This window comes from Gnatocerus cornutus, unplaced genomic scaffold (assembly GCF_029298725.1).
Source record: "Gnatocerus cornutus isolate USDA-ARS CGAHR unplaced genomic scaffold, icGnaCorn1.1 ctg00000023.1, whole genome shotgun sequence".
Classification (NCBI taxonomy): domain Eukaryota; kingdom Metazoa; phylum Arthropoda; class Insecta; order Coleoptera; family Tenebrionidae; genus Gnatocerus; species Gnatocerus cornutus.
Genome location: NW_028275375.1, coordinates 5771245 through 5794693, shown reverse-complemented (window position 1 = coordinate 5794693; position 23449 = coordinate 5771245). Strand labels below are relative to the sequence as shown.

The 23449-nt window shown below is 31.5% G+C and overlaps 1 protein-coding gene across 1 annotated transcript in view; it reads right to left on the bottom strand.

The window, feature by feature from the left end:
- Positions 1-10488: 10488 nt before the first annotated feature.
- LOC148166621 (uncharacterized) overlaps positions 10489-23449 on the bottom strand; it is an 86235-nt gene continuing 73274 nt past the window's right edge. The window contains exons 4-7 of the mRNA XM_088048925.1: positions 16982-17107; positions 16350-16571; positions 10956-11400; positions 10489-10904 (exon numbers count right to left, since the gene is read on the bottom strand). Of these exons, the coding sequence (XP_087905051.1) occupies positions 10492-10904; positions 10956-11400; positions 16350-16571; positions 16982-17107 (1206 nt within the window). The 3' untranslated portion in view covers positions 10489-10491. The remainder of the gene's footprint in view (positions 10905-10955; positions 11401-16349; positions 16572-16981; positions 17108-23449) is intronic.

Below are 23449 nucleotides of genomic sequence, written 5' to 3'. Positions count from 1 at the left end.
ATAAGAACTTTAAAGGCATGGAAAAGACGAATTTAGATCTAAATTTGTCAATATAAAAATTCTAAATTTTTATTAAAAATGTTGTATAATTTGTTTTTTTTTTTATTCTAAATTGTTGAAACTTGGTACACTTTATTAGTATGGAAAAGGTACTTAACCCTCTAAATTTCATTATTGTACCATTAAAATTGTTAGATTTATGGAATTAAATCGAAAAAAATTAACATTTTGAGTGCGCTTTATGAATAAAAATTTGCATAAATTGTCTTTCTTATCCTAGAATGTTGAAATTTGATAGACTTTATCAATTTAAAAAGGGCACTTAAGTCTCTAAATTTCGTTATTGTACTATTAAAATTGTTTGAGATATTTAACCAATTAGAAAAAACATGATATTTTTTGTTCACTCAAAAAATAAAATTTTTAAAAATTTGTTTTTCTTATTCTATAATGTTGAAATTTGGTACACTTTTTTAGCATAACAAAGATACTTACTCCTCCAAATTTCATTATTGTCTCATTAAAATTGTTTGAGTTATTTAAACAAATAGAAAAAAATAGATATTTTTTGTTCAGTGGAAAAATAAAAATTAGTAAAACTTGTCTTTCTTTTTCTAAAGTAATGAAACTTGACACACTTCATTAGCATAACAAAAGCAGTTAACTGTCCAAATTTCATTATTGTACCATTAAAAAAATTAGATTTATGAAAATAAATCGGAAAAATTGGAAATTTTAGGTGCACTTTGAAAATAAAAATTTGCATAAATTGTTTCTCTTGGTCAAGAATGTTGAAATTTGACACACTTTATCAGCATAAAGAAGGTATTTAACCCTTTAAATTTCATTATTGTACCATCAAAATTGTTTGACTTATTGAACCAAATAGAAAAAATTAGAAACTGTATGTTCACTCAAAAAATAAAAATTTGTAAAATTCGTCTTTCTTGTTTTAAAATGTTGAAACTTGGTACACTTTATTAGCATGAGAAAAGTACTGGCCCCTCTAAATTTCATTATTGTACCATTAAAATTATTAAATTTATAGAATTAAATAAAAACAAATGTAAATTTTAGGTGTACTTTAATAATAAAAATTTGCATAATTCGTCTTATTTGTTCTAAAATGTTGAAATTTGGTACACTTTATCAGCATAAAAAAAATACTAAACCTTACAAATTTCATTATTGTACCATTAAAATTATTAGACTTGTAGAATTAAATAAAAAAAGTGAAAAATTTAGGTGCACTTAAAGAATAAAAAATTGCAAATTTTGTATTTCTTGTTCTAGAATATTGAACTTTGGTACACTTTATTAGCAGAAATAAGGTAATTAATCCTCCAAATTTTATTATTGCAGCATTATAATTGCTTGAATTATTGAACCAAATATAAAAACCTAGAAATTCTGTTCACTCAAAAAATAAAAATTTGTAAAATTCGTCTTTCTTGTTTTAAAATGTTGAAACTTGGTACACTTTATTAGCATGAGAAAAGTACTGGACCCTCTAAATTTCATTATTGTACCATTAAAATTATTAGACTTATAGAATTAAATAAAAAAAGTGAAAAATTTAGGTGCACTTAAAGAATAAAAAATTGCAAATTTTGTATTTCTTGTTCTAGAATATTGAACTTTGGTACACTTTATTAGCAGAAATAAGGTAATTAATCCTCCAAATTTTATTATTGCAGCATTATAATTGCTTGAATTATTGAACCAAATATAAAAACCTAGAAATTCTGTTCACTCAAAAAATAAAAATTTGTAAAATTCGTCTTTCTTGTTTTAAAATGTTGAAACTTGGTACACTTTATTAGCATGAGAAAAGTATTGGACCCTCCAAATTTCATTATTGTACCATTAAAATTGTTTGAGTTATTGAATTAAATTAATAAAAGAAATCGAAATTCTATGTTCACTCAAAAAATAAAAATTTTTAAAATTTGTCTTTCTTGTTCTATAGTGTTGAAATTTGGTACACTTCATCAGCATGACGATAGTATTTAACCCTTCAAGTTTCAATATAGTACCACTAAAATTATTAGACTTTTGGAATTAAATCGAAAAATATGTAAATTTTAGATGCGCTTTAAAAATAAAAATTTGCATAAACTGTCTTCCTTGTTCTATTTAAAATGCAAGTGCATAAATCTTCACAATCATAATACAAATGAAACGTAATACGAGTTTTGACTAGCAACAAGTACCTTCCATCCCCGTCTCGTTTCCAAATAACAAAGTAAACTTCCGCCATCAGTCCCAACTCAATTCCTCCCTTGTACGTTTTTGTGTTGAAATTAAATTCGCCTATTGGAAAGCCGCCCGATGAGATCTCAAGGCAATAAATCGCCTTAATAAATTCCAACAAAGCAAAAACAAAAGCTGGTCCTCCCGAGCACGGAATAAAAAGGCATAAAATGCAGATATAATAATATATTTTCCAGGCAACGCTGCGCAAGCGGAGTTATCGCCCTTAAGTGGACGAAGCTCCGGTCTCCTATCATCGCCCGGAGTATAACAATGAATAACGGTTCTGGAAAGAACGGAGGAACCGTGGGAACATGGCGACCTGCATCCAGATGCTCTTAATATGGCTGCATATCCGGCCTTAATGCAATGTATTTATTTTCAGGGAGCCACTTCGCCGGGCGAGCAACAGGCGAGGATTCGTTTAATTTCAGCAAGGGAGTGACGGCAGGCGGGGGAGGGGTTGCTTGACTTTGCGATTTTCTAATTGGAAATAGTTGGATTTGACGGACACCCTCCGCATTACATTGACTTATAAAAACAAGAGAAAAATTTTTGGGTGTAAATCAGGCTTCTAGGGAGAAAGTTAGGGGATTTTAAAGTTGACCTTTGTGCCCATTTGCAACCTAAACCAACTGTGGATTATTATTTTCCAACTCCAACTCATCACCTTCAAATTTTAAAAGTCCCGCGCTAGAGCTCGACTAATAGACGGCTGTGGAACTGTCGGTAAGTTCGCATGTGCTGTGATTCAAAGTGTCGGCTCTCCAAAACCGCGTAAAAACGCAGTGTTTAGTGCTCCCACGGGAATTTTGGTGTTCTGAAACATTCATGGAAGTGTTCCCAGTGTTCTGCGCGTGTTCACCGGTCAAAACAGTGGAAATTAAGGTAAATTTTGCGATTTTTCTGTCAAAATCGGGTTAGTTCATTATTAGCAACAAAGGGGAGTTGGGTAGTAGCGCCAAATGTCAAAATTTTTCGGTGCAAATCAACTTAATGCTTTAGGGGCAAAATTACAATTAATTGGACCAAATTACAGAATCACAGAGCAAGAGATAGCGCCAAATGTCAATATCATTTTTAGAAAATTCTTGTAGCGATTTAGCGATTGAAGTTAACACGCGTCAAGGTCGACCGCTCCTGCCAACTGTTATCGATAAAAATCACCAACGACCAACTTTACATTTCCGCATGACTTAAACTTATAAAGACAAAAGATAATAACGAAGTTAGCCCATAAAACTTTTAACCCCCCCAATTAAAAATTAATGCTTTAGCCCCATAAAAATTGCATACAAATCGCCCCATCTTTAAACTGGCGCCATAAACTTTAAGCCTGCTAATAACTTTACAGACTACGTGTCAATTATTATTTTTATTAAAGCTTGAATGAGTGTACTTTAACACAACGTCTATTCTTGAATAGCTCGCCTAATACCCCGAATTCCAGGCCATTTACTGCGACCCTTTTAATGATATGCGGCCGTGATTGCTCCCAAAGAATTTTTCCTTCCTTTGTAATAGAAATCCCTTTTATTGTCCGGTGCTAAATGCGAAGGGCTTGTTACAGAGTGTAAAATAAATTAAAGGTGGAACTGCAGTGCGACGAGGTAATTATGTGGCACTAAAACTGTTTATGAGAAGACCACCAACACAACTGGAAGGGATTAAGGTTCCGGGATGTAATAAAACGGGGGTTGGCAATAAATGAAACGAGAGAGAGATTTTTGAAAATCCGTTCAATAAACAATATATTTCAACGAAAAACATCGATTTTATACATAGTTATTTACAAATAGGATAGTGACATTTTGGTTATACACTAAGAGGCACTGTTATGTTCAGTTTCGTGGCGTCGTATACATAAATTTACAACAACTGAGTTATTCTAGGATTCGATCATAAATCAGAACGAGGACAATGTAAACAAGCGTTATTTATTGGTAAACTGAATCACAGAGTATTTATTTATAATTATGGATTATAATGATACAAGTCCGTTGCAAAATGATAGACGCATCCATAAATTATTATTATTTTAAAACTTACATGCGGGTATTTGGGATTTTAATTTTGCCCCAATAATTGTGTTACTAAAATAGTGAAAAATCTAAAAATTACGCAGATAGGTGCATTTTACATTGAATAAGAGTCAAAAATCGATTTTCAGTCGTTGAAAAATGACAGACGCACTGAGAACTAACTGCTTTTATTAAAGTTAAATTAACAAATTTAATAACTTTAATAACCAGTTTAATTTGCTTGCTTTTCCATTAACTTAAAAATTCTGGTTTCTATAGAATTATATAGATTTATCACATCTTGTAGTGTGTTAATACTTGTAATTTTTAGAATTTTTATTAGATTTTAACCAAATTTTGGTAGATTACTAATTTGGACTTTCCAATTAATTAGACCAAATTGCAGATCCACAAAGCAAAATAGAACAATTTTAGAAATTTTTATTTTAAAATCGAACCGAAAAAATCCGAAATTTTATTTTTTACTTGTAACTCTTATAATTTTTGTTCGATTTTAACCAAATTTGGGTAGATTACTATTTTAACATTTTTAATTAATTAGACTAAATTATAAAACCACAGAGATTCATGGAGCAAAATAGAACAATTTTATAAATTTTTATTTTAAAATCGAACCGAAAAAATCCGAAATATTATATTAATACTTGTAATTCTTACAATTTTGATTCGATTTTGACCAAATTTGGGTAGATTACTAATTTAACATTTTTAATTAATTAGACTAAATTATAAAACCACAGAGCAAAAGAGAAGAATTTTAGAAATTTTTATTTTGAAATCGAACCGAAAAAATCCGAAATATTTTTTTAATACTTGTAATTTTTAGAATTTTTATTAGATTTTAACCAAATTTGGGTAAATTACTAATTTAGACTTTCCAATTAATTGTGCCAAATTACAAAACTACAGAGCAAAATAGAACAATTTTAGAAATTTTGATTTTGAAAGTGAACCGAAAAAATCCGAAATATTATATTAATACTTGTAATTCTTACAATTTTGATTCGATTTTGATCAAATTTGGGTAGATTACTAATTTAACATTTTTAATTAATTAGACTAAATTATAAAACCACAGAGCAAAAGAGAAGAATTTTAGAAATTTTTATTTTGAAATCGAACCGAAAAAATCCGAAATATTTTTTTAATACTTGTAATTTTTAGAATTTTTATTAGATTTTAACCAAATTTGGGTAAATTACTAATTTAGACTTTACAATTAATTGTGCCAAATTACAAAACTACAGAGCAAAATAGAACAATTTTAGAAATTTTGATTTTGAAAGTGAACCGAAAAAATCCGAAATATTATATTAATACTTGTAATTCTTACAATTTTGATTCGATTTTGACCAAATTGGGGTAGATTACTAATTTAACATTTTTAATTAATTAGACTAAATTATAAAACCACAGAGCAAAAGAGAAGAATTTTAGAAATTTTTATTTTGAAATCGAACAGAAAAAATCCGAAATATTTTTTTAATACTTGTAATTTTTAGAATGTTTATTAGATTTTAACCAAATTTAGGTAAATTACTAATTTAGACTTTCCAATTAATTGTGCCAAATTACAAAACTACAGAGCAAAATAGAACAATTTTAGAAATTTTGATTTTGAAAGTGAACCGAAAAAATCCGAAATATTATATTAATACTTGTAATTCTTACAATTTTGATTCGATTTTGATCAAATTTGGGTAGATTACTAATTTAACATTTTTAATTAATTAGACTAAATTATAAAACCACAGAGCAAAAGAGAAGAATTTTAGAAATTTTTATTTTGAAATCGAACCGAAAAAATCCGAAATATTTTTTTAATACTTGTAATTCTTAGAATTTTGATTCGATTTTAATTAAATTTGGGTAGATTACTAATTTGGACTTTCCAAATAATTATACCAAATTACAAAACCACTGAGCAAAATAGAACAATTTTAGAACATTTTTATTTTGAAATCCAACCGAAAAAATCCAAAATATTATTTTAATACTTGTAACTCTTAAAATTTTAGTTCGATTTTAACCAAATTACTAATTTAAACTTTAGAATTAATTAGACTAATTAATGATCCACTTCCAAAATTTAGTTATTATTTAGTTATTTAGTTTAATTAACTTCTCAGAATTAGAGTTTTAAATCTAATTATTTTATGAATTTATTTTAGATGTAAATTTGGGCATACCAGGTTCGAAAATTTAGCCTTCTAAGTCTCTTGCAAAATTTAGCCTTCTAAGTTTGTCATTACGACTCAAGGGAGACCCGCGAATCATTTTCTGGCAACGAATATGGGGCTTCTTTTAATTATTCGCTAAACTGAATTTGATTCCTGCTCTGTTTAATTCAATAATTCCTCCTTTTTCAAGTTCATTTAATTGATTTTTAGACTCATATTCTATAATACAATCAACCAATACACTGAAAGTGGCAAATTATTATGCGTCTATTATTTGGCTACAATTGAAAATCGAATTCTGCCTTAGCCTTCGTTATAATTTACACAAATTTAGATATCTTTGACGTACAATTTAAGTTTAATTCGTTGGTATTTTGTGACAGAACTAAAGCACCAAATTTGTCATAAAAAAATAAGAAAAAATAAAAAATGGGGGCTGAGTCTATTATTATGCAACGCACTGTATATTCACAGCGAACCAATAAAACGCTTAGGAAAATAGCGTCCATCTGGACGGGAAAACTCGCACTTTTTCGCGCGGTACAGAATCGACACAAAACAAAATAAAACCACCCGTTGTTTCCACACAAATGATTACAGAAAATGGCCAATTGTAACGAAATTGGCAGTGACAGATTCCACATGCGAAAATTTTCCAGAAACCGCACCTCTTTATGTATGTTAATATGTAAAAGCTGATATGGACTTTGAATACTTCTAATCTATGTACATCGACGGAAAGAAACCGTGGCAGTGTTAAAAAAAGGAAATTCGATGAGCGATCAATAATTCAATTTATTATCAAACACGTACGCCATAATTCCGTGCTTAAACAAAACGAGCCCCTCGAGGATATTTTTGGGTACATAGTAGAGGAAATTTAGCAAATGTAGCTATCCTGTGTCGATAATAAATTACTTTTTGCTGTTACGTTTCACATCGAAAGGTTATTAAATTGTCCCTCCGTGAGTGTGTTGGATGAGGTGGCAAGTTTTTTCAAAGTGTTGTTTTGTCGATATCGGAATTAGCTGAGAGTCACATTATTTGATTACTATAAAGTCGTTAGCCGAAGCTTTATTTGCGTTGCTGCACTACAAACAATTATTTGTAATTATAATTCATGGTTGCACGGGTGCCTATCAGTGGTACACTTAATCTACTATGTGGTCGATACTACCGGTTTAATTATTGTGATTTAATTGCTTGCAACGGTAATTAACTCGAGGATAAACACACGGGGCGAAAAATCGACGGAATGTGGAGAACGAAATAAGCAGATGAGAACAAATAGAAACAAGGGTATTTAATTACCTACAGTAATTACGCTTATGTTTATTTTCAACTGCTTGAATTACCAAAGAGATTAGCTCGCGAAATACGCACTGAATCTATATTACGTCGCACACTTCAAATTCATTTTAAAACTTCATAAAGTTCGCATTTTACCCACAAGACTGGGTTTCTAGATTAAAATGCGCCCCAATTGTTGTACATGATTAAATTGCCCCGTGAAAATTTCAAATTTTTATCGTGTAATTCGGTCTGATTACAAATGTGGTTGTGTGAATTTGGTTTTGGGGAACAAAAGACGATCGTGAAGTTCTGTCAATGTAAATTTGGTGGTTTGTTACCGTTTTTGTTACAACTGTCAAATTTTGAAGGACAACGCTGCCAACTTAGTCATCTCCAAAGCTCATTTATCAAGATTCCATCCTTAAATAAACAAATAACTGTCACTCTTCTTTGTAAATGTTCGAAAATGTTTGGGTATAAATCAGGCTTTTGCTTATTTAGTGAGAAAACTAGGGGAAAATTGAACGTAGCGACTTTTGAGGACAACACGTTGGCAAAACTGTGGGTATCAACATCACAAATTGAGTGATAATTAATCCGAATTTGCTCCAAAAGAGAGATTTAAATTTGGATTATTATTTTCCAACTCGAACTCCACCAAATTCAATTTCAAAAGTCCCGCGCTAGAACTCGTCTAATAGACGGCTGTGGAACTGTCGGTAAGTTCGCATGTGCTGTGATTCAAAGTGTCGGCTCTTCAAATTCGCGTAAAAACGCAGTGTTTTGTGTTCCCACGGGAATTTTGGTGTTCTGAAACATTCATGGAAGTGTTCCCAGAATTCTGTGCGTGTTCACCAGTCAAAACAGTGGAAATTAAGGTAAATTTTGCGATTTTTCTGCTAAAATAGGGTTGGTCCATTATTAGCAACAAAGGGGAGTTGGGTAGTAGCGCCAAATGTCAAAATTTTTCGGTGAAAAATAAACTTAATGCGTTAGGGACAAAATTACGATTAATTAGACCAAATTACAGAACCATAAAGCGAAAGAGAATAAATTTAGCAGTTTTTAATTTGGAAACGAACCAAAAAATTCTGAAATATTATTTTAATACTTGTAACTTTTAGAATTTTGATTCGATTTTAACCAAATTTGGGTAGATTACTAATTTAGACTTTTTAATTAATTAGACCAAATTACAGAACCACGGAGCAAAAGAGAACAATTTTAGAAATTTTTATTCTGAAAACGAACCGAAAAAAATCCAAAATATTATTTTTATACTTGTAACTTTTAGAATTTTTATTCCATTTTAACCAAATTTAGGTAGATTACTAATTTGGACTTTCTTATTAATTAGACCAAATTACAGAACCACGGGGCAAAAGAGAACAATTTTAGAAATTTTTATTCTGAAAACGAACCGAAAAAAATCCAAAATATTATTTTAATACTTGTGACTTTTAGAATTTTGATTCGATTTTAACCAAATTTGGGTAGATTGCTAATTTGGACCTTCCAACTAATTAGACCAAATTACAGAACCACAGAGCAAAAGAGAACAATTTTAGAAATTTTTATTCTGAAAACGAACCGAAAAAAATCCAAAATATTATTTTAATACTTGTAACTTTTAGAATTTTTATTCGATTTTAACCAAATTTAGGTAGATTACTAATTTGCACTTTCTTATTAATTAGACCAAATAACAGAACCACGGAGCAAAAGAGAACAATTTTAGAAATTTTTATTCTGAAAACGAACCGAAAAAAATCCAAAATATTATTTTAATACTTGTAACTTTTAGAATTTTTATTCCATTTTAACCAAATTTTGGTACATTTCTAATTTGGACCTTCCAACTAATTAGACCAAATTACAAAACCACAGAGCAAAAGAGACCAATTTTAGAAATTTTTATTTTGAAAACGAACCGAAAAAAGTTGCGTCAAAATCAAACGCTTTCGTTGCCAACTGTTATCGATTAAAATCACCAAGGACAAGTTTACACTGATGGTCCTAATTAAAATTGAAACGTCTTGAAGCTACCTGAAATGAATAAACACCTCCGCATTTTAAGATCCTCCGCTTGAGGCGCCAAAATCAGTCATTCAAACGAACATTAATTAATTTGATAATGTAAAGATCCACAAATAAGAAATTTCTCAGCTGAAGAAGTTCCACGTCAGCGAATGTAAGTTTCCTTCTAAATACTGAAATAAAACCCGACCAGTTTCAAGCTAAATTAGTTGACTGATATTAACATACTTCTCGCATTGTTGAAGACAAAAACCATCGTTGAGTGAGTGCATTAAAATATAGCCAGTGTTCAGTGCATCACCTCTTTTGAAATGAAGTTCCGGCGAGTTCACGTTTCTGTAAATTTGGAATAATAAGAATAATGAAGCTGATTTTAAAGTTTGGGCGCTCATTTGCATAACTGCGGAAAATAATAACAAGAAACTGGAAATAATTTCTGGAGGTGTTTTAATAAAATTGTCAGAGTTGAATAAGTCCAATATTCGCCACATGTTGCTCTCATCACTTTCCCCGAAATGAAACGACAGCCGGATCAATTTCGACACAAGTGGATATCAAAGATCAAGAATTGGACTCGTAAATCTTTCAGGTTAAACTCTTTTGATTTTGAGTTATTGATCGCCCGCTCGGTCTACATGTAATAATAGTCTGTACAAGGACGAAAATTAAAGTTCCGATTGATATTTTCACCTAAAGCCGCCGAAAACGACAACAAACGTACAAAGCAGGATCGATATTTGCGGTTTCATTTTACAGCACATACTTGTTGAGTCTTTGGAAGCCTCTAAATTGCCTCTAGTAACTTCCTCCTGACATCGTCCTATCGAGTCAATATCTATATCACTCATGGGTCTGCCGTTAACTTCCAGCGGCGATATGCAATAATTCTTCGATATAAACTCGAGTAAACTACCGTTAGCTAAAGGTCCTTCTAACAACGAGTGTATGTGACAATCACAAGGAAAATGATTTGCTATCACAGTCAACTTATCGACACCGATATTTAAAGTTTCCGCGCGAGGGATTTCCAAAATGTGGTTGCCTTGGAGTTTCAAGAAACCGATTCGTTGCTCCTGGGTGAGGTTCAACTCTTGAATACCTAAGAAAAGAAGAGTTTAACTTACAACTCGCAACAAACCTCACTACTAACCGTCAATTTTGTTATTAAGAATGTAAAAGTTATTAATAAACGTCAAGCCATCGAAAGCGTCGCGATCAATCACACCCAGATCCGATTCCTGTATGGATAAAACACCAACGTTTGTGAGTCCCCGAAAAGTCCCTTCTTTCAGCGCAGGTAGATCCATGAAAGCCAATTTTAAAAAGCCGACAGTGTCTAAACCGTTGAAAGCGTCCGGTTCTAAAATCCGCACTCCCGACGGAAAATTCAACCTTTCAACATTCGTTAAACCGCTAAACGCGTTGCTTTCAATCTTGATTATGGGGTTATTAGTCAGCACCAGCAACTTTAAATTCGAGGTTCCGGCGAACGAGTATCCCTCCACTTTCTTGATCTTGTTATGGCTCAGATAGATGGAGGTGATGTTCTGGAGGCCCGCGAAGGCGAACTGGGCGACGGTCGCGAGAGGCGTTTGCTGCAAACAAACCACAGGAATCAATAACAATGGAGATTTTATCTGTACGATCATTATAGTCCAGGTAAAATAGACACAAAATATTCAAAAGCTCGGAATCATTCAAATAAGGCTGATTTTTTTTGGGTGGACGTTTATTTTGTTGTTTCAAACAAATATCAAAAGAAAACATATATTTCTAGTCTGTGTTTGTTGCTCTAAAATTTTAAAATTTCGTAGACTTAATAAGTAGCACTAAAATTAGCAAAATTACGAATTTTTAACATGGAGATCGGAAATTTTTGCATCGTCTTAAAAAAGAAAATTTCGAAAATCTGTGTCTGTTGCTTTAGAATTTTGAAATTTCGTAGACTTAATAAGTGACACTAAAATAGTAATTTCCTTAAATTTTATTACTGTATCACTAAAATTACCAAAATTACGAATTTTTTACATGGAGATCGGAAATTTTTGCATCGTCTTAAGAAAGAAAAATTCTAAAATTTGTGTCTGTTGCTTTAGAATTTTGAAATTTCGTAGACGTAATAAGTGATACTAAAATAGTGATTTCCGTAAATTTCATGACTGTAGCACTAAAATTACTAAAATTATGATTTTTTTAAATGAAGATCGGAAAATTTTGCATCGTCTTAAAAAGAAAAATTCTAAAATCTGTGTCTGTTGGTTTAGAATTTTGAAATTTCCGAGGCTTACTGAATAACACTATAATAGTAATTTCCCAAAATTTTATTACTGTAACACTAGAATTACCAAAATTACGAATTTTTAACATGGAGATTGGAAATTTTTGCATCGTCTTAAAAAAGAAAAATTCTAAAATCTGTGTCTGTTGGTTTAGAATTTTGAAATTTCCGAGGCTTACTGAATAACACTATAATAGTAATTTCCCAAAATTTTATTACTGTAACACTAGAATTACCAAAATTACGAATTTTTAACATGGAGATTGGAAATTTTTGCATCGTCTTAAAAAAAAAAAATTCTAAAATCTGTGTCTGTTGGTTTAAAATTTTGAAATTTCATAGACTTAATAAGTGACACTAAAATAGTAATTTCCCTAAATTTTATTACTGTAACACTAAAATTACCAAAATAACGAATTTTTAACATGGAGATCGGAAATTTTTGCATCGTCTTAAAAAAGAAAAATTCTAAAATCTGTGTCTATTGCTTTAGAATTTTGAAATTTCGTAGACCTAATAAGTGACACTAAAATAGTAATTTCCGCAAATTTCATGACTGTAGCAGTAAAATTACTAAAATTATGATTTTTTTAAATGGAGATCGGAAAATTTTGCATCGTTTTAAAAAAGAAAAATTCTAAAATCTATGTCTGTTGGTTTAGAATTTTGAAATTTCGTAGGCTAACTAAATAACACTAAAATAGAAATTTCACTAAATTTTATTACTGTAACACTAAAATTACCAAAATTACGAATTTATAAACATGGAGATCGGAAATTTTTGCATCGTCTTAAAAAAGAAAAATTCTAAAATCTGTGTCTGTTGCTTTAGACTTTTGAAATTTCGTAGACTTAATATGTGACACTAAAATAGTAATTTCCGTAAATTTCATGACTGTAGCACTAAAATTACCAAAGCTACGATTTTTAAAACGGAGATTGAAAATTTTTGCATCGTCTTAAAAAAGAAAATTTCGAAAATCTGTGTCTGTTGCTTTAGAATTTTGAAATTTCGTAGACTTAATAAGTGACACTAAAATAGTAATTTCCGCAAATTTCATGACTGTAGCACTAAAATTACTAAAATTATGATTTTTTTAAATGAAGATCGGAAAATTTTGCATCGTCTTAAAAAGAAAAATTCTAAAATCTGTGTCTGTTGGTTTAGAATTTTGAAATTTCCGAGGCTTACTGAATAACACTATAATAGTAATTTCCCAAAATTTTATTACTGTAACACTGGAATTACCAAAATTACGAATTTTTAACATGGAGATTGGAAATTTTTGCATCGTCTTAAAAAAGAAAAATTCTAAAATCTGTGTCTGTTGGTTTAGAATTTTGAAATTTCCTAGGCTTACTGAATAACACTATAATAGTAATTTCCCAAAATTTTATTACTGTAACACTAGAATTACCAAAATTACGAATTTTTAACATGGAGATTGGAAATTTTTGCATCGTCTTAAAAAAAAAAAATTCTAAAATCTGTGTCTGTTGGTTTAAAATTTTGAAATTTCATAGACTTAATAAGTGACACTTAAATAGTAATTTCCCTAAATTTTATTACTGTAACACTAAAATTACCAAAATAACGAATTTTTAACATGGAGATCGGAAATTTTTGCATCGTCTTAAAAAAGAAAAATTCTAAAATCTGTGTCTATTGCTTTAGAATTTTGAAATTTCGTAGACCTAATAAGTGACACTAAAATAGTGATTTCCGCAAATTTCATGACTGTAGCACTAAAATTACTAAAATTATGATTTTTTTAAATGAAGATCGGAAAATTTTGCATCGTCTTAAAAAGAAAAATTCTAAAATCTGTGTCTGTTGGTTTAGAATTTTGAAATTTCCGAGGCTTACTGAATAACACTATAATAGTAATTTCCCAAAATTTTATTACTGTAACACTGGAATTACCAAAATTACGAATTTTTAACATGGAGATTGGAAATTTTTGCATCGTCTTAAAAAAGAAAAATTCTAAAATCTGTGTCTGTTGGTTTAGAATTTTGAAATTTCCTAGGCTTACTGAATAACACTATAATAGTAATTTCCCAAAATTTTATTACTGTAACACTAGAATTACCAAAATTACGAATTTTTAACATGGAGATTGGAAATTTTTGCATCGTCTTAAAAAAAAAAATTCTAAAATCTGTGTCTGTTGGTTTAAAATTTTGAAATTTCATAGACTTAATAAGTGACACTAAAATAGTAATTTCCCTAAATTTTATTACTGTAACACTAAAATTACCAAAATAACGAATTTTTAACATGGAGATCGGAAATTTTTGCATCGTCTTAAAAAAGAAAAATTCTAAAATTTGTGTCTATTGCTTTAGAATTTTGAAATTTCGTAGACCTAATAAGTGACACTAAAATAGTAATTTCCGCAAATTTCATGACTGTAGCAGTAAAATTACTAAAATTATGATTTTTTTAAATGGAGATCGGAAAATTTTGCATCGTTTTAAAAAAGAAAAATTCTAAAATCTATGTCTGTTGGTTTAGAATTTTGAAATTTCGTAGGCTAACTAAATAACACTAAAATAGAAATTTCACTAAATTTTATTACTGTAACACTAAAATTACCAAAATTACGAATTTATAAACATGGAGATCGGAAATTTTTGCATCGTCTTAAAAAAGAAAAATTCTAAAATCTGTGTCTGTTGCTTTAGAATTTTGAAATTTCGTATACTTAATATGTGACACTAAAATAGTAATTTCCGTAAATTTCATGACTGTAGCACTAAAATTACCAAAGCTACGATTTTTAAAAACGGAAATCGAAAATTTTTGCATCGTCTTAAAAAAGAAAAATTCTAAAATCTGTGTCTGTTGCTCTAGAATTTGGAAATTTGAAAATACTTTAGATCTGTTAATCTACTGCTTTAAATTTCATAACTTTATAGCAAAAAATAGAGTTTTTAGAAATTTTTATTTCGAAGACGAACTAGAAGATGCCGTGAAAAAGAGACAATGGGTGGTATTAATAAAAACTAGTAAATGCTTATAAGTAAATGCTTACTAGCATTTGCTTCTACTTTTTAGCATTAGCAAGTAGTAAAAGCAATTACTTAAATCCGTATTAATAATAAGAAGGTACTTGTTGCTAATACTTACTAGTAAATGCTAGTGGTTTTTCAGGAAGTGCTTAGACATACGTATACTATAATACAATTATTATTATTATTATTTAGTAAATGTTAATTGTTACAAATTTAAGCTGCAATATATTTCAAAAATATTGTTACTCTCTATGAATTTTAAATAACAATATTAATTAGTAAATTATTAAATCATTAAATATTATGGATTATAAGTTACTTATAACCAAAAGAAGTAGTTGCCTAGCAGCCAATTATTTATTTTTGAGTGATTTCGGAGCCTTTAAAAGTTAAAGTTTGAACAAATTAATCGTAATGGGATTGAATACCTAGATATTTATTAAATCCCGACAACTATTCCAAAATGCTAAGAAATATTTAGAATATTTTGAAACCGTAGGTTGGCTATTCTCAACATCTTCCCCGACACCTAGTTGGAAACTTGAAAACTCGTTTCCGCTTAAAAAATGTCAAAGAAATGTACATTTTACCAGGGTTCGCCGTATATCGTTAAAAAAATTATTTTTTGAATAAATTAAGCGCTTCTCTACTAGTTTTCTCTATCATGTTTTCCCAAAAAATGTTTAGCCATCCATTGAATGTGATGGGGTAAAAATCGGTACAATTTTAAGAATTCGCGTTCTGAAAGGTCTTCTCGTCGGGTTTTATATGTTTTTACTTCTCATAATTTACAAAACATCTTGAATACCACTGCATCAGCACGCTGATGAGCAGACTGGTAAATTTATAAGTATTTACTTATAGCATTAAGTATCTACTAGTTTTTATTAATACATATGGTAGTTTATGCTTGTAAGTACTTACTACAAGCAAAAGCATGTGCTAAAAAGCATCAGCAATTGCTAAAACTTTATTAATACCAATATAAGTATTTACTTATAAAATCGTAAGTATAAGCAAATGCTAGTTTTTATTAATACCACTCAATTTCTTGTAAATAAATCTTGAAAATATTATAAAGTTTTTTTTGTTGCAAATTTGATAAGGCACATTAACATTTACCACCGCGTAACTTTTTTAGCAGCACACCTATCGGTAGGGACTCTTGACAATTTATTTAGATTAATAAAAAGAAGGTCAACACAAAAAATCAACCTTATACCTGGAATATTATTGAATGTTTAATACCTGTATGGATAATTCCCTTAGCCGCGGAAGCCCCCTGAAGGCGAACGGTTTAATGATTGATATGTTGTTGCCGTCTAAAGACAGCTTCCTCAGATACCTCAACCCCGCGAAAGCGTCACTCTTGATGACTGGAAAGTGGTTTCTGGTTAACGATAAATGTTCCACCGTCGATGGGAGCAGTTTCACCGGAATCTCTCGTAATCCGCCGGAATTACACAGCACCTGAAACAAAAAATCAAATTAAGAGCGTTAAAGTCGAGTTATGGAGGGTCCAGGTCCGGAAGTCAATTGGGGTTTGCACGACCGAACTTATCTCAGAAGGTCCCAGTGGTCATGATTTAATAGGGTGCGAAACTGGGACGGTTTTTGTCGTTTGGTGATGTGTAAAAAAATTTTTTTATAGGCGAGCATCGTCATTAAATATTTATGGGGTGGTGCGTACCAGACATAATAAGGATTGATGCTCTGTGTAGACCTATGCAAGTTTAACGATGACGCTGTATTGTTATCAATAAGTCAACAAAGGCGAGCGCTGGTCATTAGCGTGATAGAGAATTAACAATTCAGAGAGCGGAAGTGGGATGATTGTCGCCATTTTTCCACAGTTAATTTAATTAACCACACTTCATTACCTGCGTCTGCGATAAGCAAATACACTCTGGAGGACACGCCGGTGGTAGAATCATGCTAAGTGCAGCGAAACGGACGAACGCAAGACCCAAAATAAAACCAGTCGTCGTGTATGGGGCCACTTGCATCTGAAACAGAACGAAAAGACAGTTAATGAATTGACTCGCAGCACAGGCCGCAGATGAACCGTTTTATTAGTTATGTAAATATCCGCGTCCTTTGTCTCTGCTTTTAAAGGAGCTCCGCTTACATAAAGTCATCTTTCAAGAGCGCAGCGCTGAGGAGTACGTTCAACGTCAAGATGAGATAAAATAGAAGCATCGTGATAATCGGAGAGGAAGTGATAGGCGAGGTGATAAGGGGCTTCGGGACAAGAATATGGCTCGGAAACACGTCAAATGTAGCGGAAACAATGGCTGAGGAAGTGCCGAAAAGAACGCAGGGCAACGCTACTTTTTGCCCTCTTTCGCCCTTCGCGGGTGTTTTTCTTACTTTCGGACAAAATAATTTCAAACGAGAACCGCTCTAAAGTTAATTGCGTGTGGTTTAGACGATAGTTCGCTAAGTTTCTCATACTCGACTTTGTAGTGATTTATTCGGGTGATAATTACGAGCATGGTCCCTTAAACATGGAAGAGACGAGTTTAAACACATTTGCGCTAACCATTAAGATTACCGGAAAAACCACTTAATTTAATTCGAACTAATTTGATTAAGTTATGCGCGTCAGGCTTTACTTGCGTTTAATTGCACCTTTTTAACGCGAAATAATTTGTTTCAATTTACTTCAATTACACACGGGATTCACGATGGGATTACATTTATCAACACTTCATCACAATTGTTGCAACGAATTACGCTAATTAACTCCTCGGCCATTATTTAAGAGGATCGGGACAAAATGACAGAGGGCGCTTTCGACGTGCTGGGGGAATTATCAGTGGTGCCAAAACTAAATTTATATCATCACTAGATTATTTGTTAAAAATACCAAAAAGCAGGGAATTTTTGCGGGCGCCAAATTTAAAATGCGGCTCTGCGATTGGTCGTTGCACAATGCTGAATTTTTAAAACTGTAATTCCTGCGAAACATCAAACAGAAACCGTCAAATTGCCACTAATTTTCCTCCAATACTTTAAAAATCCCTAGATTCAGGGAAAGTCCCTAGATCTGGGAATTTTAATTAAAAATTTTTTGTGGTCTGCCAAATCTTTAAATACAATTTGGCGGAGTGTATCTCTAGAGAATTTTGCACTAAAATTACCAAAATTACGATTTTTAGAGATGAAAATCAGCAATTTTTAAGTTGATTAAAAAATAAAAATTTCTAAAATCTGTGTCTCTTGCTCTAAAATTTTGAAATTTTGTAGACTTAATAAATGACATTAAAATAGTGATTTCCCCAGATTTCATAACTGTAGCACTAAAATTACCAAAATTGCGATTTTTAGAGTTGGAGATCAACAATTTTTACATCGTCTTAAAAATGAAAATTTCTAAAGTTGGTGTCTCTTGGTCTAGAATTTTGAAATTTTGTAGACTTAATAAGTGACACTAAAATAGTAATTTCCCCAAATTTCATAGCTGCAGCACTAAAATTTCTAAAATTACGATTTTTGTTGGAGATCTTCAATTTTTGCATTGTTTTAAAAATGAAAATTTCTAAAATCTGTGTCTCTTTGTCTAGAATTTTGAAGTTTTGTAGACTTAATAAGTGACACTAAAACAGTAGTTTCCTCAAATTTCATAGATGTAGCACTAAAATTGCCAAAATTACGATTTTTAGACATGGAAATCGGCAATTTTTGTGTCTCTGCAAAATGAAAATTTTTAAAATTTGTGTCTGTTGCTCTAGAATTTTGAAATTTAGTAAACTTAATAAGTGACTTAAAAAAAGTCGTAATTTCCCGAAATTTCAGTTCTATAGCACTAAAATTACCAAAATTACGAATTTTAGAGATGAAAATCGGCAATTTTTACGTTAATTAAAAAACAAAAATTTCTAAAATTGGTGTCTCTTGCTCTAGAATTTTTAAATTTGGCAGACTTAATAAGTGACTCTAAAATAGTAACTTCCCCAACTTTCATAACAATAGCACTAAAATTACCAAAATTACGATTTTTAGTGATGGAGGTCTTCAATTTTTGCATTGTCTTAAAAATGAAAATTTCTAAAATCTGTGTCTCTTTGTTTAGAATTTTGAAGTTTTGTAGACTTAATAAGTGACACTAAAATAGTAATTTTCCTAAATTTCATAGCCGTAGCATTAAAATTACCAAAATTACGATTTTTAGTTATGGAGATCTTCAATTTTTGCGTTGTCTTAAAAATGAAAATTTCTAAAATCTGTGTCTCTTGCTTTAAAATTTTGAAACTTTGTAGACTTAATAAGTGATACTAAAATAAAAATTTCCTCAAATTTCATAGTTGTAGCACTAAAATTGCCAAAATTACAATTTTTAGACATGGAGATCGGCAATTTTTGGATGTTTCAAAAATAAAATTTCTAAAATTTGCATCTCTTAGTCTAGAATTTTGAAATTTTGTAGGCTTAATAAGTAGCACTAAAAGAGTAATTGCCCTAAATTTCATAGCTGTAGCACTAAAATTACTAAAATTACAATTTTTCCAGACAGAGATGGGAAATTTTTGCGTTGTTTTAAAAATATTTTTTTTTAAAATATGCGTTTGTTGCTCTAGAATTTTGAAATTTAGTAAACTTAATAAGTGACTTTAAGATAGTAATTTCCCCAAATTTCATTTCTATAGCACTAAAATTACCAGAACTTCGATTTTTGGTGGAGGATATTGGAAATTTTTGCTTCATTTTAAAAACGAACATTTCTAAAACTCGTATTTTTTTGCTCCACAATTTTAAAATTTGGTGGAATTAATACACCCCAATTTTCATATCTGTAGCATTAAAATTACCAGAATTACAAATTTTGCAATTTGGTGGAGTTAGTACACAACTCTAAAATAATTATTTCCCTAAATTTCATAGCTGTAGCACTAAAATTACCAAAGTTACGATTTTTAGAGATGGAAATCGGCAATTTTTGGGTTGCCTCAAAAACGAAAATTTCTAAAATTGGTGCCTCTTGTTCTAAAATTTTGAAATTTAGTAGACTTAATAAGTAACATTAAAATAGTAATTTCCCCAAATTTTATAGTTGTAGCACTGAAATTACCAAAGTTAGGATTTTTAGGTTGTCTTAAAAATCGAAAATTTGTGTAATCGATGTCTCTTGCTCTTAGATATGGAATTTTTGTAAACTTAATAAATGACTAAAATAAACTACAATTTTTACTATTACAATTTCTGGACAGTCAATTTTCTCTGATTTAACTGATGTGAAGCTCTAATATTTCGGATACTCCAATAATTCCCGTTCCATTCGATTTTATTCCTCATTGCCAGCTTATTTAACAAATCTGTGGTCTTAAAGACAATTACCAGTTTCCGCGATCGTATGTGCAGTTTGCGGTAAAGCGCAATCTGTATTGTAACTACAAGGTAAGATGTCAATTATTTCCGAGCTTTGTACATTGTAAAATGCGAGTGTGCTTATAATGTTCATGTTTAAAATATGTTCCATTACATGGAAATCCCCAGCAAGCTGCATCTGAAGTAATTTAGAAATAATAAAAATGGGCGAGACGCCGAGACATTCATTTTGAGTTTATTAACTTTTTTTATTTAGCGGCACGTTTTTATTAACTGTGTAAAAATGTAGCGCCCGATTGGATTTTAAAATTTTCACGTGGATGTTCAATTTTCACCAATTGAACTGATGAGAGTTTTTTTAATGTTAAAATTGGTGGATGCGCTGGGATAGTTTTCCATATTCGCAACAAAAGTATTCGTTTGAAAAACAAAGTTTGTCGGGCTTCTATGTACAAGCAAGTTTATATCCATAGTTGTGGTATTTTAGGATGATAGAAATACCTCGGTGACTTATAACGCAGCACAGGAATGATAAACTCCGTCGACTGTGAAATACATGTATGTCAAGCTGCATAACGCCTCAATTTATATCGGATCTTTTCTTTACTCCTTTGTTAATTTAGCATTTTTCCGAGCACATTCTAAAGTAGGTTAACGTGATTAGATCACGCATCCCAAGACACGTTAAAACTCTTCACGTTCGGATTAATGAAATTATCTCTGTATTTGCTCCGAGCAACCGCCGGAAATATATTATTTCTCCTTATTAAAAATCCAGCTTGTAACATTTCCCTCTGAATTTTGCAAGCAACACCGCAAGAAAAAATTAAATCCCTCTCAAAATCGCGGAAGTAAAAAACTCCGAAAGCTGCTTCCTGTTTTGAAGCATTGTTAAACTGAATTAAAATTAAAGACGAGGGCTAATTTTATGTAAATTATCCCCGTTATAATCTTAATTATGGCGTGGAAATAAAAATTTGCCTCCGTCGTAAACAATTTTAATTAAAGTACGCAAAGAAACGAATAATTGTGTGACGATAAGTGAAATTGTTCCAAGTAGTTTCGAAATTACGGCAACGCGCATGAAACCTGGAAATTAACTTGTCACTCTTAAAGAACAGTAAAGCTGGAAAAAGTAGAGGGAAAACGCAATAAGGATGTGTAAGAGGAACAAGGATCAGACCGACGTACAATTTCCGGGAACACGCTGAAGGATTACTTGTAGTTTTATTTTCGAAGAGGTCGGTCCTAACTGACATTTAGTGGGGTATTAGGAAAAACCGTCCAGGCCCAAATTAAAATTTAAAACAAACATTTTTTGATTTATCAAAACACTCGTGTTTTCACAGTGCGATTAAAATTAAACAAAATCAACACCGCGCGCAGCTGCGCGATTGTTTTTATCGATATGACATTTTTTCGGTTTTTATGCCACTTTGTTACTTTCCATTAATTAATCAACAAACGTGTTTATGTCCGTGCAACTCTCCCTTAATAGGGGGTTAAAGTGGCGGGTTAACAACAGAGGTTGGCTAAACTGATGGACCTCCGTCCAAAGCTATCGTTTATCCTGTCCAGTGGTTGGTTACCGTTGGGTCTGCATAGATCATGATGTCTAAAGCCTCCACCTCCAACCGCAATCACCCTCACTTTACATACGCATATGTCGGCTCTTATTATTATGGAATGGTGTCGTAACACGGTTGTGGCACTCATTCGTAAATATTTGATGCGAGCTTCTCTTATTTGGGTGTGTTAAGATACAAGCTAAGGCTTTTAGGACGACTACCAACTTGAATCGATAACGAAGCTTTCATCGAAATCCTCATTAGGGGAAGTTGAACTTAATGAGATATTAGTACGTACAAGTGGGCGGGGAATATTAAGATATTTGGAGCGTCTTGACGTTTTTTTGAGGGGCGTTTTTGTAATGTTTGGTTAATTGCAAACGTCGTGCCGAGTCCTAGAAGTATCCTCGGAGGATTCAAAGTCCCCTATATTAGTTAACTTTATACCACGTGCAGCCCTTCGTTCCCTCAACTAATGCATGCCCCAAATTTATTCTAATTATTAAACTTGAAGCGCTTTGCTCCCTTCTAACTTCTGATGGACCAATTTAACCTCATGATTACAAGTTCGGATATTTATTAAGGACAGTGATGAGTTGTGTAAAAATATCTTTCCATAAAACAGAAATGAGGCGCCGGCTCGCTAGACCGACCGGGTTTCAAAACTAATTACATTTCCATAATTCAGTTAATATGCAAATGCAGCTATGCTTCTGCCTTTTAAATATGTTTATACTCTCTGCATGTAGATGTGCAGTCAGAATACAGATAAAAACAGAAACGCTGACCGACGCACATGATAAAAATTATTGCGAAATTACCTCTTTTTTATATTCGACTGCATATTGCGCCGTTTTATTCTTCCCCGAAAAAGCTTTTTTATTGGCAAATACAAGATGATAGTACGAGCTGCTGAAAACACGCAATTTACAATAAAATTTCAACACGGCTAGCAACGTTTTTAACTGGGATTTAATGAAATGAGGAAACTTGCCGGCTTTTACTAGTTTAATTACAAGTATTTAATTAAAAACGAGACGCGCTCGCTTTTAAAAATCACGAAATTTACGTGTGCGTGGGACGTTTTAACCTGCGACGATTTATACCTAAACGCACTACGTGCCTATGTTAAATTGCTTCTAACTTTTATTTTTGTTTTATGTTAGGAGTTTGTTTCTTACTCCCGTGGGAGTAAACGTGTCTGCGAGAATTGCGGGACTGACGGCAATCATTTCCTAGAGGATCAAACAGCAGCGCCGCATTTTTAGTTACTACTAATCTTGATTGCTCTTTCAGACAGACGGTTTTTGCCATGTTGAACTTCTATTATATAATACGGCAAATATTCTCCCAGGTTGAAACTTTTAAAATAAATAGAGAACCGGCACTTTTCCGTCGAAGCTCAAGTGAAGCGTAATTAACTAGTTTTTAACTGTTTATGGCAGCGAAGAG